This window comes from Myotis davidii, unplaced genomic scaffold, assembly GCF_000327345.1.
Source record: "Myotis davidii unplaced genomic scaffold, ASM32734v1 scaffold32, whole genome shotgun sequence".
Classification (NCBI taxonomy): domain Eukaryota; kingdom Metazoa; phylum Chordata; class Mammalia; order Chiroptera; family Vespertilionidae; genus Myotis; species Myotis davidii.
The window spans coordinates 7,155,999-7,171,284 of record NW_006286587.1 but is presented as its reverse complement, the minus strand read 5'-3'; the positions used below and the strand labels follow the sequence as shown (position 1 = coordinate 7,171,284).

Here is a 15,286-nt window from a genome sequence, read left to right as displayed (position 1 = left end):
GGGGGGCGGGGAGAGGGGGTTCCGACCATGCCGTTTCCCAGGTCCTGGTCTGGAAACACTTGCCTCACCCTACCTTCCTTCCACCCTCAGGCCTGCCCAGCCCCCCTCCTGCTTGAAAGCTTGATTTTTGAGAAGGCAGTTAAAGTTTCAGAAGGCTTGAAACTTGAGGGGGGAGTGGTTGAGACCCTGCCCTCTCTCCCATCCCAGGTGAAGGTTTATGTTTGTGTTTTTGTTTGGGGATCAAAGGCACCATTTGGCCTCGAAAGAGTCCGATTAATGAGGCGCTTAGAAAGGTAACTCAACTCCCTTCCCCAATAGTAGATAAACTGAATTGACCTTTTTTTTTTTTGGCAAAGTGAAAAATAACTATAACATAAATTAGCATAAGCAGCCATAGTCGTGGGTCATAAATTATCTACGGAATTGGTTCGGAGAGCTGTTGCTTCCCTCACCCTCCCTGCAGGAGCGGGTTTGGGGATCCTACCCTCCTCTATGCCAAAAGAGGCGCCCCTTTCCCTCCTTGTTTGATTCCATAAAGCCTCATCGTGAGGCTGTTTCCTGCCGCACTTGGTGTCCTGTTGCATTTTTGTGTGCTGGGGTCGTGACTCACTGTTTAGACAAAGGGCTGAGCCAAGCTGCTGTGTAAAATTGCCCAAAGTGCTGTGTTTGCGGAGACTTTCACATGGCTATTGTTGTCACCAGAGAGTCCTTCCTTTCCCTCTATAGTCAGCCCTGGGCTTGATTTATTCCACCCTCGGCTCATTCCTGGGAGCCTGAGAAGAGTGGCTTTGTGCATGCAGGGCAGCCCCACACTGGCCTCTCTCCCCGAACAGCCCTCCCTTTGTCATGCGTCGCCTGGGAGGGGACCTTGGCCCAACTATGAAAATGTTTGTTTAGAGGGAGCCCCAGACAAACCATGAGAGTCTAAAATCCTGTCCCCAAAAACAAAACAGAAAAAACCCTGCGCTCCGCAGCCTGGTCTGGTAATGGCACCGATCTCCCTGAATGTTGTAGGGACTAAAGGAGGGTGTGCTGTCTGTCCCCAGGTGCCAGTATGGCTGGCAGGGCCTGTACTGTGACAAATGCATCCCGCACCCGGGGTGCGTCCACGGCACCTGCAACGAGCCCTGGCAGTGCCTCTGTGAGACCAACTGGGGTGGACAGCTCTGCGACAAAGGTACGCCTTGGGGAGGGGCCCCTGAGGATGGGATGTTGGGGAAGGAGCATCAAGTCTTGGGGGTGGGATGGCAGTCATTTGGCTTTATTATTTCCTTACGTTTATTTGTAGGGTGTCTTTTAAATTATGAATCAGGAATCTGCTTACATTTGCCTTTAGGCTCCAGTTTTGGGTTTTTTTTTTTCCTTTTTTTTATTAAGGGATAATTGACATGCAGTAGTAGGTGTACAGCACAGTGATTTGCAGCCATTGTGAAATGGTCCCCACAATAAGTCTGGTGACCATCTGCCCCCTTACAACGTTAATACAATGTTATCGACTCTTCGGCGTTACGCCCCCGTGACTTACTCATGACTTCCGGCATTTAAAAGAAGGGGACCGGAAGTGCAGCGGGTTGGCCGTCTTTACATCGCTGAGCCACTGACTTCTTTGGGATCTTCTTGGCAGATCTCAACTACTGTGGGACTCACCAGCCGTGTCTCAATCGGGGAACATGCAGCAACACGGGTCCTGACAAGTACCAGTGTTCCTGCCCTGAGGGCTATTCAGGACCCAACTGTGAGATTGGTAAGTGGTCCAGGCGGAATGAGAGCCCTTCGCTTAATTATTTTGTAACTCGGCTTTAAAAAATACACTTAAGGACTCATAAAAAGATGGGCATATCCTCCAAAGTGAAGATTTGCCATCTCAGCAGTCCTGTGGGTCTTTGAAACTTCCTTCAGGTCGCACCCGTGTTTTGGGTGATGCACATGGGCCGTGGGAGGCAGTTTGTTTGTGATGCCACGACCCCGACTCTAAGATGCCTAGGGATGTGGCTGGAAATAGCGAGAGAGATGACTTCCTTTCTTCCCCAGACACAGCAGGCTTATATCACACACTTGCTTTTAGTTTTTTGAAACGACCTTGAGCTGGTGGCCCGGGTGTGGGGTCTGGGCGTGGGGAGAGGGTGTAGGTAACGTCCCTGGCTGATTGCCATCCTGGTCTTTGCAGCGGAGCACGCCTGCCTCTCTGATCCCTGCCACAACAGGGGCAGCTGCAAGGAGACTTCCCTGGGGTTTGAGTGTGAGTGTTCACCGGGCTGGACCGGCCCCACATGCTCCACAAGTAAGTCAACTTTTGGCCTGTGTCCTTTCTAGAGGGTCATTGTGTGGAGGTTCCGGGTCGGGCAGATACCTGGGCTCGTGGTTCAGTGTGAGGTCCTGGTGAGGGGGTGTCCTGGTAGGAGGGGATGCATGCAGCCTGCAGTCTGGTGGGGAGTATGGCTTGAGCTCCCGGCCTTTGTCCTTGGAAGTCCCCCCATCCTCCCTGCTAAGTGAGCACACGTGTCTGCTACTGAAGAAATGGGCTCCCGGCATAGCTCCTAACTTTGCATGTGCTCCCTGGAGCTCTGCTCCTCCAGATAGAATCACGGAGCATCTCTCTGCAGGGGAGGTCATCACCCCTGAATTTTGTCATGAGAGCAGGTGGCCCTGAAAGAGGGACTCGGGCTATAGAGCCAGCATGGCTGCCATATTGGGCTGCCCATCAGAGCCACTGAGTGCTTGACAGTACGGTGCTCCGTGTCCCCCAGTTTCCCTTCGGAATTAGGGAGTCATATCCTTTAACAAGCCATGGATTTCTGAGGTGCAGCCAGGCCAGAGAAAACCACTGTCATCAGCACCCCGAGGGCAGCAGGCAGCACGGTTGAGGATGTGGGTTCTGGGGTCGGATGGCCTGGCTGACACCGTGGCCTCCACCCATCGCTTGTGGGACTCTGACCACAGAACTTCCCCGTGCCCTGTTTAAACGGGCTAGCGGCAGTGCCCATCTCCTGGGGCTGTGAAGACTTGGTGAGCGAATTCACGGAGAGAGCCTCATAAGTGGGCAGTGGATGAGTGGTTAAGAGGCCTCCACAGTGCAGTGCAGAAGTGGGGCGTGGGGCCCCCAGGCATGTTGTTTTGGGACAACTCTGAGCAAATACGAAGACTAAGCTTTTCCACCATGAAAGAAGAGTTCTTTTTCCTTAGTTGTTCTTAGCTTCCTCTGAGCCATGATGAAACTTTTCTTTAAAAATAGCCCAGGGGTTGATACTCTGGGGATCCCTGCCTGCTTAGGTTGGGGATTAAATGATCTGGGGCAGTGGGGGATTTAAAGCTAAAATCAGTCCCTTACAGCAGGTGTCTGGCTGTTCAGTGAAGGCCCCTCGTGTGGTATTAAATTGTCTTAATTGTCAAACGGATTGAGATTAAATTGCCAACCCTCTTCCATTTTTCTCAGACATTGATGACTGTTCTCCAAATAACTGTTCCCATGGGGGCACCTGCCTGGACTTGGTTAATGGATTTAAGTGTGTGTGCCCACCCCAGTGGACTGGCAAAACGTGCCAGTTAGGTAAGCAAGTGCCTGCCCCAAGGTTGGCTTTGATCATCAGAGCCGTTGAGGCAGGTGAGAGGTGGCCCACGGTGTGGGTCTGCACACATCATACTTGAAAAGTAATTTATTATCGAGAGTCCAGCCGGCCGGCCGGCCTGGGAGAAGGCGTTCGAATGCAAATGGCCGAGCTCTTTCAGGCCCTGTGGGAAAGTGGTGGGACTCCTTGAACCATGTCAATCGTCTGTCCGAGTGTTCAGCTGGGCTCCAAACGGGGATGATCTCATGAGGAATGAGCTGTCTGCATTCTTTTTGCCACATTTAAATCCCAGCAACTAGGCGGTGCCAGGTTTTGCGCAGAAATGCCTGGTGGCTTTCTGCTGTTCTGCTGGGGCCCCTTGTTCACCAGCAGCCAGAGTTACCCATTAGCATTCCTTATTGGATAATGACTAGGGAGAGGGATCTGAGGCTCAAAAGAGAGGGCACCTAGGATCTGTTACTTAGCTTATTAAACTGTCTCCTATTTTAGACAAATGATTGGGGCAGTGTTTGGGGGAGGGAAGGGACCTGGGGGAGTACAACTCCTTTCCTCGCTGCTCATCCTCATTTTCTTTCAGATGCAAATGAGTGTGAGGCCAAACCCTGTGTCAATGCCAAATCCTGTAAGAATCTGATTGCCAGCTACTACTGTGACTGCCTCCCAGGATGGATGGGCCAGAACTGTGAGATCAGTGAGTGACTTTGATTGTGACTTTCATGAAACATGGGTGTTGAAGGCGTTTGCCAGTCCATGGAGGAAGACTCGGGTGGTAAAAGGAACACCTGGTGGAGGAAATGTTTTAGAGGAGGGAGTGATCAGTGCAGAAATGGAAACATGGCGTTTATCAGGGCCATTAGCCGGGGGAAGGGCCCCATGCTGATAAGATGGCTAAAACAAGGTGAAGTTTCACCAGCTCAGTCTTGGGAGAATGAGGGAGGGTTCCCACCCAGGGCAGTAACCTTATCTCGCTGGAAGCGCACAGGAAATCTGATTTGAAGGGTTTATCTGTTTGGACGGAGAAGGCTTTTCAATTAAGCCCAATTTCAATGTAAATTGCCTCTTTAATATGATGGCTTGTTGTTGTCTTTTAGATATTAATGACTGCCTTGGCCAGTGTCAGAATGACGCCACCTGTCGGGTATGTAAATCTTCACTTAAATCGAAACCTTAATGATCAAAAGCCAACTTAAGATTGATGTGACCCTGGGAGAGCTCGGGAGGTTTAAAAATGCAGGTGAAAGTGAGTCTCTGGAAGTTTCCCCTGGGCCCGAGTTACCCCAGCCTTCGGGAGTCATCTCCAAGCCACGTCTTGAGAGGCTCAGCCCTTGGCTAGTCTAGTGAATCAGCTGAGCCTCAATAGTTGTGCTAAACCGCAACAGCCCTGTGTTGTGGATACATAGAAAGAAAGCCTGTGTTTCTCCCCCTCCTTCTCCTCTTCCAGGATTTGGTTAATGGTTATCGCTGTATCTGTCCACCTGGCTATGCAGGCGACCACTGTGAGAGAGACATCGATGAATGTGCCAGCAACCCCTGTTTGAATGGGGGTCACTGTCAGAATGAAATCAACAGATTCCAGTGTCTGTGTCCCACTGGTTTCTCTGGAAACCTCTGTCAGGTGAGCCGTGCTGGAGCCTCTGGCCGAGTTTTTATAGGGAGTCTCCTCCTGCTCCCCCCTCCCTGCTTCCCCCTCTCCTTCCCTTCTCTTCTCTTTCTCCCCCCTCCCCTCACTCCACTCTTGACTCTGTGAAATCTATTAACCTCTCATTGGCTAGGGATCTCCGCTAGACAAACGCTGGTGGAGAGAGATGGAGTGGTTTTCTTGGTAGTGTCAGTAGCCTGTCCATTTCATCCCTGCCACTCAGCCCTCTCTGATTCTGCTCTTTCCAGTGTCCACCTGGACAGTCTCTAGGACCTAGCTGTGTGTTATGCAGGCTGTTCTGACAGAAGCAGATGAAGGGGTCAGATTCCAGTGTCCGCTGCCCTGAGACAGTATAATCACACCTTTGTCTTCCTGTTTCCTCTCCTGCTGCCCTGCTCCTGCTCCTTGCAGCTGGACATAGATTATTGCGAGCCCAACCCCTGCCAGAACGGTGCCCAGTGCTACAACCGTGCCAGCGACTATTTCTGCAAGTGTACCGAGGACTACGAAGGCAAGAACTGCTCCCACCTTAAAGACCACTGCCGCACGACCCCCTGTGAAGGTACCTCCCTCCCCCGGCTCCTGGCCTGTGTCCGAGGCTCGCTCCTCTGTCACTGCCCCTTCATACTCTGGGAACTGGTATAAGTAAGGAGATCAAACCCCTAATCTGACCGCTCGGGGAAGTCAGCACACATGGAAGCAATCGAGTCGGGCCTGCCTGTGGGAGAACCATGCCTGCAAGTAGCCCAGGGGAGAGAATGAAGCTCACTTAGCATTCCTCGTCTGGGGTGGGCTGATCTGCAATGCTGAGACAAATTCCTCAGAGCAGCACTCTCAGGAAGACTCCTGTGGCAGTGGAATGTCCCGTGTCTGTGCTGTCAGGCACAGCAGCCATAGGCCACGGGCGTGTGGCCAGTGGAGCATTTAGAGTGTAACTCGTGCAGCTAGAAACTTCTATTTTACTTAGTTTCATATGGTTTAAATTTAAGTAGCCATGTGTGGCGCATGGCTGCTGAATGGGGCACAGCCTTGCAGGTTCTGGAAGTGTGTCCTTCAGAGCCCACCTTGAGCACGATGCAGTGGGGAGACGAGCTGGCAGTGGTTCTCAACCTTCGTAATGCCGCCACCCTTGAATATGGTTCCTCATGTTGTGGTGACCCCCAACCATAAAATTATTTTCGTTGCTACTTCATAACTGTAATGTTGCTACTGTTATGAATCGTAATGTAAATATCTGATATGCAGGATGTATTTTCATTGTTCGCGACCCACAGGTTGAGAACCACTGCAAGAGACGTCCCGGGTGGGAGGAGAGGGGGCCTCAGGCACATAGGCTTTGCTAGCCACATCGGGAAAACATGCCCTTAACAAACTCGAATTTAAACATTCCCGTTGGCCTGGCATCTGATGCTGTCACAGTGTGACGTGGCATGCTGCCAGGGGCTTGGCCCCCAGGTGCCGCTTGATTCCTTACCCTCATTACCAAAGGCGCCTGTCACTAGGAGCGCAGGCTTGGCGTACGTCCTTGGCATGAGAACGCCATGTCCTGTGGGTCAGCGGCCATAGTCTGATCCCGAGTGTGTCTTCTAGTGATTGACAGCTGCACGGTGGCCATGGCCTCCAACGACACGCCTGAAGGGGTGCGGTATATTTCCTCCAACGTCTGTGGTCCCCATGGGAAGTGCAAGAGTCAGTCGGGAGGAAAATTCACGTGTGACTGTAACAAAGGTTTCACCGGGACGTACTGCCATGAAAGTAAGACCCTCTCCCTGCCTCTGCCCAGCTTGGGGGGGTGCCATTTGTGTCTAAGTTGTTTCCATGGAGACGAGTGAAGGTTTGCAGTTCTATCCAGGATCTACAAGACTGAGTGTGTTTAACTTTTGATCATGGATGCCGCCTCGCCTTCAGCACATTCATCTTAGAATGTTCTGGAATCCTTGTAGTTCGGGTGGTCTCGCTTTCTGCCGGAATTTCTTCCCCACACCTGCGGAGCAGCTTAGCCTGTGAGGGCATTAGATAACAGGGACAGTGCTCAGGAGAGTCCTGCCTGGTGCATTTGAGAAGCAGTCCTGATGGAATTGAGGATTTTTGAGCCGCCAAGTGCGTCTGTCTCCTCAGGTGGCGGCCTATGAACAGTGCCTGGCTTTCCTGGTCCTTTATTGACCTGCTTTTTTTCTTTTTTCTTTCTCAGATATTAACGACTGTGAGAGCAACCCTTGCAAAAACGGAGGCACCTGCATCGACGGTGTCAACTCCTACAAGTGCATCTGCAGCGATGGTTGGGAGGGGGCCTACTGTGAAGCCAGTGAGTCTGCCCTTGGGACAGACAGCGCTGGGTCGTGGAGGGCGGGGGTTGATAGAGGAAGCCTTTCTTTTAATGAAATCTCTGAGTGGGAGACCCCAGCTGCCCCTGCAGTGGGACAGCGTCGCCCCGGTCCCGTTCTCGTTTGTTACTGTGGGGGACGGCCAGTGGGAAGGCACTTCCGCCGAGACACTCTCAAGTCAGACTGTGTAATGGGGATGATTAATGTCCCTGCTTGCAATTAAGGAGCCCCCTTTCTGTTTGGATTATAATTTCTGCCCGTCTCTTGATTTTAATTTTGTGGGAGGGTCAGGCCTGCCCCTGACTTGCCTAACTTGGGGCGTTAGAAGTGAGCTAGTCGGGGGCTTCTTTACTCCTGGGAAGCGGGGTGATGGCGTTCAGGTCCTGGGCTTGCTCAGCTGGTCTTGGGACTCGGAGCAGAAAGCAGGGGTGGAGGTGGCCGTGGGAACAGTGTGGCTCTCATGGGTTGTGAGGTCCCGGATGGACGTGCTTTCAGCTGGGTGTCTCCTCTTTGGTTCTAGACATTAACGACTGCAGCCAGAACCCCTGCCACAACGGGGGCTCCTGTCGTGACCTGGTCAACGACTTCTACTGTGACTGTAAAAACGGGTGGAAAGGAAAGACCTGCCACTCCCGTAAGTGGTCGCCGGCTGGGATGCTGTCTCCCTCTTCAGGGAGGGGGCCGGTCAGGGGCTCACACTGACATCTTCCTCCTCCAGGTGACAGCCAGTGTGACGAGGCCACGTGCAACAATGGTGGCACCTGCTACGATGAAGGGGATGCTTTCAAGTGCATGTGTCCCGGGGGCTGGGAAGGAACGACCTGTAACATAGGTAACTTCCTGCCCCACATGAGCACCTGCCAGTGGTTTCCTGGGGTCTGGCTCTTGCCCCCTCAGACTCTTTGGATCCTTAGGTCTTGTCTGTTTTTTGTTTTACAGCCCGAAATAGTAGCTGCCTGCCGAGCCCCTGCCACAACGGGGGCACCTGTGTGGTCAACGGCGAGTCCTTCACGTGTGTCTGCAAAGAAGGCTGGGAGGGGCCCATCTGCACTCAGAGTGAGTGTCCGCCCCCCTCTCCCCATGCACCCCCTGCCCCCAAGGCTGAGGGAGCTCAGCCTAACACCCCTGGGGACTCGGGGAAAGGGGGGGTGAGAACCAGAGGCATCAGAGCTGTGTGATGTCGGCCTTTGCATCACCTGGCTCTGTCCTAATGACTTGATGGGATGCAGCCCTGACCTGGGCATGAGAAAGTCGGGAGGAGATAAGTGGAGACAGATGGTGTCTCGTCCTCAGCTCCGTCTGAGAAGCGCCTGTCTCTTTCCATTCTCACACGCCTTCCCAGCCCTGCCAGGGCCTCTTCCTGTGGACATGGGTCCCACGGTGAAGGGAACAGTGTGGCGCAGGCCTGGTTCCAATTGAGCAGGGTCTTAAGTGCATTCTGCTGCTGTTACCGGCGACGTTATCATTTGGGCATTAGGGAACTCGGGGCTTTTGCTGAGGGCTAAGACTGCTTCCCTGTTAAGTTGTCTTTTTATTTTGCAGATACCAATGACTGCAGCCCTCATCCCTGGTGAGTGTGACCACCTTTTAAGCTGTATGTACATTGGCTGTAATGTGCATGGGTATTTGTCTAAAATAAAGTTCTGATTCGGGAGATCAGATGGGCTGCAGACCCTGCCTTTCTAACAAATGCCCTGCTGGGCTGTGGACCACGCTGTAATTCGCCAGGTCGTCTTGATTTAGAGCACTGATTCTCAACCTTGACTGACCATGAGAATCACCTGGGAGCTTTTTATAAGCCCCAGTGCCCAGGATGCAACTGACACCTGTCTGAGACTCTGGGGGTGGGTGGGACCATCAGCGTTTTTAAAGCACGCCCCCACTCCCCAGGCAGCAGTGAGTGTGGCCAGGGTGAGAGCCGCTGATGGCAACAGGTGTGGCTTCCTGTTGACTGGCAGCCGGAGCCGTGGATCAGGAGGTTGGTAACTTAGGTGGTCTTTGCTCTCTTCTTAGTTACAACAGTGGCACGTGCGTGGACGGAGACAACTGGTACCGGTGCGAGTGCGCCCCTGGTTTTGCCGGGCCTGACTGCAGAATAAGTAAGGACTGCCCTCAGCCGGGTTTCCAGTGGCTTTATTCCCCCCTCGCCACCCCTCAGCCTGAGACTGTTTATCTTTAAAGCAATCAGGCTGTGATCTGGGATTCCCTTTATTGCCCGGCAGGGCTCTCTAATCGCCCACCTCACACTGGCTAGACCCTTAGGTACCCGTTGGCCCTCCCATGGGTGGCACAGCCCTCCTTGTTTTAGGGGCGAGGGCACCAGCCACAGAACTTGACGATTAAGCTACTCTGAGGCCCTAAGGAAAGGGTGTGCTTTTCCCCGTGACTAACATGCAATTATGGGCAAGTGGACATTAACCACAGCTACGCTGGTGGAGCACAGAGCTAACACCAATGGTTTTCCCAAGACTTGGTGGAAGGATTAAAACCGTGGGGGCAGGCAGTGCCGTTTTTCAGGAACCTTGGAGTTCATTCTTTATTTTGAGCCTTTCCCCTACCTTTTTATATGCCTTTTCTTTTACAAAAGTGACAGAATAGTTGTGTGTGTGTTCTAGTCCCCAAGTTATTTAAAGCGTTGCTGGTGTTTGGGATCCCCTGGTCTGGGACTGACTGAGGGTGCATTGTTTCTATCTCATGTCTCTAAATCGGGTTGACATACGGCCTGGGAGTCAAATCTGGCCCATTGCCTGTTTTTGTAAATAAAGTTTTATTGGCATACAGCCATGCTCATTCATTAACACTGTCTAGCTGCTTTCAGCTGTGATAAGAGTTGGGTAGTTGTGACAGGAACCACATGGCCTACAAAGCCTAAAATATTTGCTGTCTGACCCTTTTAATGAACATTGCCAGCCCTTCCTGGAAATTATACGCAGAGGAAGGAACTCATCTGGGGAGGCAGCAAATTTAAATTAAATGATTCTCAGGTGTTAAAAGTCAAGCCAGTGGTGGTTGGGGGAGCTGGGACTGGTGCCTTCGGAGCACTGATGGCCTGTTTGGGTGCTGATTACATGATGAGAACCCATCTACCTCATATTTACACATCCTATGCCTTCCTATTTGTTTATTATGCCAGTGAAAACATAGTCAAACAGTGCTGCCTCCCTTTGGAGCCTAAACTTTAACTCCATTTCTCCTAGACATTAATGAATGTCAGTCTTCACCCTGTGCCTTCGGGGCAACCTGTGTGGATGAAATCAACGGCTACCGGTGTGTCTGCCCTCCGGGGCACAGCGGCGCCAAGTGCCAGGAAGGTATGTAGGCCGGACCCCGGCTGCCCATGTGTCCTGGGGTGTGTGGGTGCTCCAGACACTATAGTCACCATTTTTGGCCATGAGTAGGCGTTGTGATCAGGGGGCGAGCACGGAGGGACATGTGGGGACCAGAGGGAAGGGGACACTTTGGGATGTCCTCGGAGCTGTGATTATGCTGTGTAATAAGCCATCTCAGAACTCTGTGGCTACGACAAGCATTTATTTGTGTTCATGGGTCTGTAGGGTGGGCAGAGTGATAGGTGCTGTAGACTGGGCGCAGGTCTATCCTTTGTCCCTCCTCACCCTCCCGGCACCATCAGCTGTGTCTGGGACACGTTCTTTTCCTGGCGAATGGCAGGCTTGCAAGAGGCAGTGTGTTCTTCCAGCCACCTGGGAGACTCTGCTGACCACACATCCCCCGGTGCTGCCGTGGCCACGTGGCCATGCAAAAAGCCAGTAGGGGAGGGAAGTATACTTGCTCTCCTGGAAGGAACTATTGTCATGTGACAGAGGGCAGGGGTGTAATCACTTCCTCACTGAGGGAGTAGAGAAACGAGAGATCCATCCACAGGTAAGGAAAGTCCTTTCACTCCAGCGTCTCCACCTCTCAGTTTCAGGGAGACCTTGCATCACCATGGGGGGCGTGATACCCGATGGGGCCAAGTGGGATGATGACTGCAATACCTGCCAGTGCCTGAACGGAAGGATCGCCTGCTCTAAGGTAGGGCACGGGGGCTGCCCGGGTCTCCTGAGTTTTGGATCAGCGGGTGGGCGTTTCTCCTGAGCTGCTCACTCCCATCTCTCCCCAGGTCTGGTGTGGCCCTCGACCTTGCCTGCTCCACAAAGGGCACAGCGAGTGCCCCAGCGGGCAGAGCTGCCTCCCCATCCTGGACGACCAGTGTTTCGTCCGCCCCTGCACGGGTGTGGGCGAGTGTCACTCCTCCAGCCTCCAGCCCGTGAAGACCAAATGCGCGTCTGACCCCTATTACCAGGAGAACTGCGCAAACATCACCTTCACCTTCAACAAAGAGATGATGTCCCCAGTAAGGAGCTTCTTTTCACGTTGGGGTGGTGTGTGGCTGCTTGTCCTGAGGCGGGATGGTCACATGCTGGGGTTTAGTTCTCTAGCCTCGGGCCCTGTCTTACGCACCTTACAGCAACGTGTGGCTTACCTATCACCTTCCTTCCAAGCAAACGTCAGCCTTTCTCCTCCCAGTATCTTACTCATGTGGACTTTTCAATATTGTTCTAGGGTCTTACCACGGAGCACATTTGCAGTGAGTTGAGGAATTTGAATATTTTGAAGAATGTGTCCGCTGAATATTCAATCTACATAGCTTGTGAGCCTTCCCCTTCGGCAAATAATGAAATACATGTGGCCATTGTAAGTATAAGATCCATTCACACTTCATGCTTTATTGCAAGGTAGTTAGCAAACTTCATTTAGCCAGGAGCAAATAAATACTTTGGAAGAGAGTTTGGAATAGGTGTGTTTTCAAGTAATTTTGAATAAAAGTACAAAATCATATTGAATGGAAGCTGTAATTGGGGAAAAAAAGGTCTTTAATTTTTTAAAAATAAAATAAATTAAATGTTACATCAAATGGAAAGAAAAGCTACTGTGGAGTGTTCCCTAGCCCTGCAGACTGACCTTTTTTTGTTTGTTCCAGTCTGCTGAAGACATACGGGATGATGGGAACCCCATCAAGGAAATCACTGAGAAGATTATAGACCTCGTTAGTAAACGTGACGGGAACAGCTCCCTCATTGCGGCCGTTGCGGAAGTGCGAGTCCAGAGGCGGCCCCTGAAGAACAGAACGGGTGAGTGCCGGTGGGAACAGTCCCTTTCTGGGATGGGTGCCAAATGGATCTAGCGTGCTGTCCAATAAAACCACCAGGCGCGCAGTTACCTGACCTCCCCGAGGAGCTCCCTCCACCCCACTTAACTGGTGAGGAAACAGACCCGGGGACATGACTGAAGTCACAGGGCGATGGGCAGAGGCCGAGGTCACTTTTCCCCGTGCCAACAGGCTGTGCTCTCACAAGCGGGCACCCCCGTCGCACATGCACTGTTCCCAGATCCTGCAGAGCCTTGTGCACAGAGCATCGGTGTGCCTCAGGCTCTCGGCGTCCCGGTGTCATGGGGCAGCCCATCCTAAGCCCCTGAGATACTGGCTTGATCGACAGCTCGATGGCCTGCAGTGCGTCCAGATGCCCCTTCCCCCGATCCTGAGCATCACTGTTCTAGCGAGGCGAGGAACCGGGCTCATGACCACTTGGGGCATTGGAGCTGTCTGCGCTCGGATGGGTTTCTGATAATTCTGAAAACCATATCCTGTAATGAGCTACCTATGCAGCCAGAGTCCCCTTGCCTGAACCCTGCGCTTCTCTCCCCACACAAAGTTGGGGAATCTGTGGGGGGTGCTGCTTAGCTTAGTCCTTCTGGAGACAAGTGTCAGGGCCTCCAGGGCCCAGCACTGCAGCTCAAGCTGTGCGTTGACAGTATGCAGTTGGGAAAAGGGACCTGACCCCATGGTGCCCCTTGTAGGGACTAAGGTCAGGGGAACCAGGGCTGGTGTTCTTTTGTTCCGAGAGGTAACTGGCTGGGGGCCTGCCTTGCAGATTTCCTGGTCCCTCTGCTGAGCTCGGTCCTGACTGTGGCTTGGATCTGTTGCCTGGTGACGGCCTTCTACTGGTGTGTGCGGAAGCGGCGGAAGCCCAGCAGTCACGCCCGTTCGGCCTCCGAGGACAACACCACCAACAACGTTCGGGAGCAGCTGAACCAGATCAAAAACCCCATCGAGAAGCTCGGGGCCAACACGGTCCCCATCAAGGACTACGAGAACAAGAACTCCAAAATGTCCAAAATAAGGACACACAACTCGGAGGTGGAGGAGGACGACATGGACAAGCACCAGCAGAAGGCCCGGTTTGCCAAGCAGCCGGCGTACACGCTGGTAGACAGAGAGGAGAAGCCCCCCAACGGCACGCCCGCCAAACACCCGAACTGGACAAACAAACAGGACAACAGAGACCTGGAGAGCGCCCAGAGCCTAAACCGCATGGAGTACATCGTATAGCAGACGGCGGGCGCCACTCCACCGCTAGGTAGAGTCCGAGGGCATGCGGGGCTGTAGTTCTTTAACTGTCTAGCCAGGCTGAGGCTGTTGATGACTTAGAATCCCTGTGTTAATTTAAGTTTTGACAAGCTGGCTTACACTGGCAATGGTAGTTTCTGTGGTTGCCTGGGAGATCGAGGGCTGCATCACACAGCTATGCAAAATCCAGGCCCCAGTGCCCTGGGGCACGGTCCCTGCAGCCGACAGGTCTGGGACCAGCGCCCAGGAGAAGGCCTGGCCCCTAGGCCTCGAGCTGCCACTTCTGCCAGATGTCCCGATGGTGATGCAGTCTTAGGAGCATAGTTTTATTTATATTTATTGACTCTTGAGTTGTTTTTGTATATTGGTTTTATTATGACGTACAAGTAGTTCTGTATTTGAAAAGTGCCTTTGCAGCTCAGAACCACAGCAACTATCACAAATGAGTTTATTATTTATTTTTTTTATTGTATTTTGTTGTTGGGGGCAGCGGGAGGGGGGGGGACTTTGATGTCAGCAGTTGCTGGGTAAAATGAAGAATTTAAAGAGGAAAAATGTGTCAAAAGTAGAATTTTTTGTATAGTTATGTAAATAATTCTTTTTTTATTAATCACTGTGTATATTTGATTTATTAACTTAATAATCAAGAGCCTTAAAACATCATTCCTTTTTATTTATATGTATGTGTTTAGAACTGAAGGTTTTTGATAGCATTGTAAGTGTATGGCTTTATTTTTTTTGAACTTATTTTCTTACTACGTGTTGCCTATAAGCCAAAAGTAAGGTGTTTGAAAATGGTTTATTTTTAAGACAGTAGATGGGCTTCTGTGCCTGGAATACTGGTGGAATTCTTTTTTATTTTTTTGGACGTCAAGATGTTTAAAACACCTTCTAGACTCTAGAGAATCTAGAGCATCACTTTAAAACACGTTTTCAGGACTGACCGAGGCAGTTTCAGAATTCGTCTAGAACAGTTTTTTTGTTTTGGTATCATTTTTTTCTGCTTTAGACTTGAAAAGAGACAGGCAGTGATCTGCTGCACAGCCGTTTAAGGGAACAAGCTGAGTTATGATGTAAACGTAGCCAAAATGTGAGTGGTTGAATATCATTAAAATGATCAAATTAATTGTGTGAAGTTGGAAGCACACGAATCTTATTTTGTAAATTCTGATTTCTTTTCACCATTCGTATGTAATACTGAACCACCGTAGGTTTGATTTTTGTTATCTACTGCATTTAGGGAGTATTCCAATAAGCTAGTCGAATACTTGAACCGTCAGATGCCCAGTAAGATCACTGTTTAGGTTGCCGTAGAGTACACTGCCTGCCTTACGCGAGGAAATCAAAG

At 51.6% G+C, this 15,286-nt stretch overlaps 1 protein-coding gene across 1 annotated transcript in view; it reads left to right on the top strand.

The window, feature by feature from the left end:
- JAG1 (jagged 1) overlaps positions 1 to 15,251 on the top strand; it is a 34,581-nt gene extending 19,330 nt beyond the window's left edge. Inside the window, exons 5-25 of the mRNA XM_006758089.2 lie at positions 1,047 to 1,177; positions 1,625 to 1,744; positions 2,168 to 2,281; positions 3,434 to 3,547; positions 4,144 to 4,257; positions 4,658 to 4,704; positions 5,008 to 5,181; positions 5,617 to 5,767; positions 6,796 to 6,960; positions 7,397 to 7,510; positions 8,050 to 8,163; positions 8,248 to 8,361; positions 8,469 to 8,585; positions 9,072 to 9,099; positions 9,543 to 9,628; positions 10,727 to 10,840; positions 11,452 to 11,561; positions 11,650 to 11,883; positions 12,093 to 12,224; positions 12,511 to 12,661; positions 13,463 to 15,251. Of these exons, the coding sequence (XP_006758152.1) occupies positions 1,047 to 1,177; positions 1,625 to 1,744; positions 2,168 to 2,281; positions 3,434 to 3,547; positions 4,144 to 4,257; positions 4,658 to 4,704; positions 5,008 to 5,181; positions 5,617 to 5,767; positions 6,796 to 6,960; positions 7,397 to 7,510; positions 8,050 to 8,163; positions 8,248 to 8,361; positions 8,469 to 8,585; positions 9,072 to 9,099; positions 9,543 to 9,628; positions 10,727 to 10,840; positions 11,452 to 11,561; positions 11,650 to 11,883; positions 12,093 to 12,224; positions 12,511 to 12,661; positions 13,463 to 13,920 (2,902 nt within the window). The 3' untranslated portion in view covers positions 13,921 to 15,251. The remainder of the gene's footprint in view (positions 1 to 1,046; positions 1,178 to 1,624; positions 1,745 to 2,167; positions 2,282 to 3,433; positions 3,548 to 4,143; positions 4,258 to 4,657; positions 4,705 to 5,007; positions 5,182 to 5,616; positions 5,768 to 6,795; positions 6,961 to 7,396; positions 7,511 to 8,049; positions 8,164 to 8,247; positions 8,362 to 8,468; positions 8,586 to 9,071; positions 9,100 to 9,542; positions 9,629 to 10,726; positions 10,841 to 11,451; positions 11,562 to 11,649; positions 11,884 to 12,092; positions 12,225 to 12,510; positions 12,662 to 13,462) is intronic.
- The last annotated feature ends 35 nt before the right edge of the window (positions 15,252 to 15,286 follow it).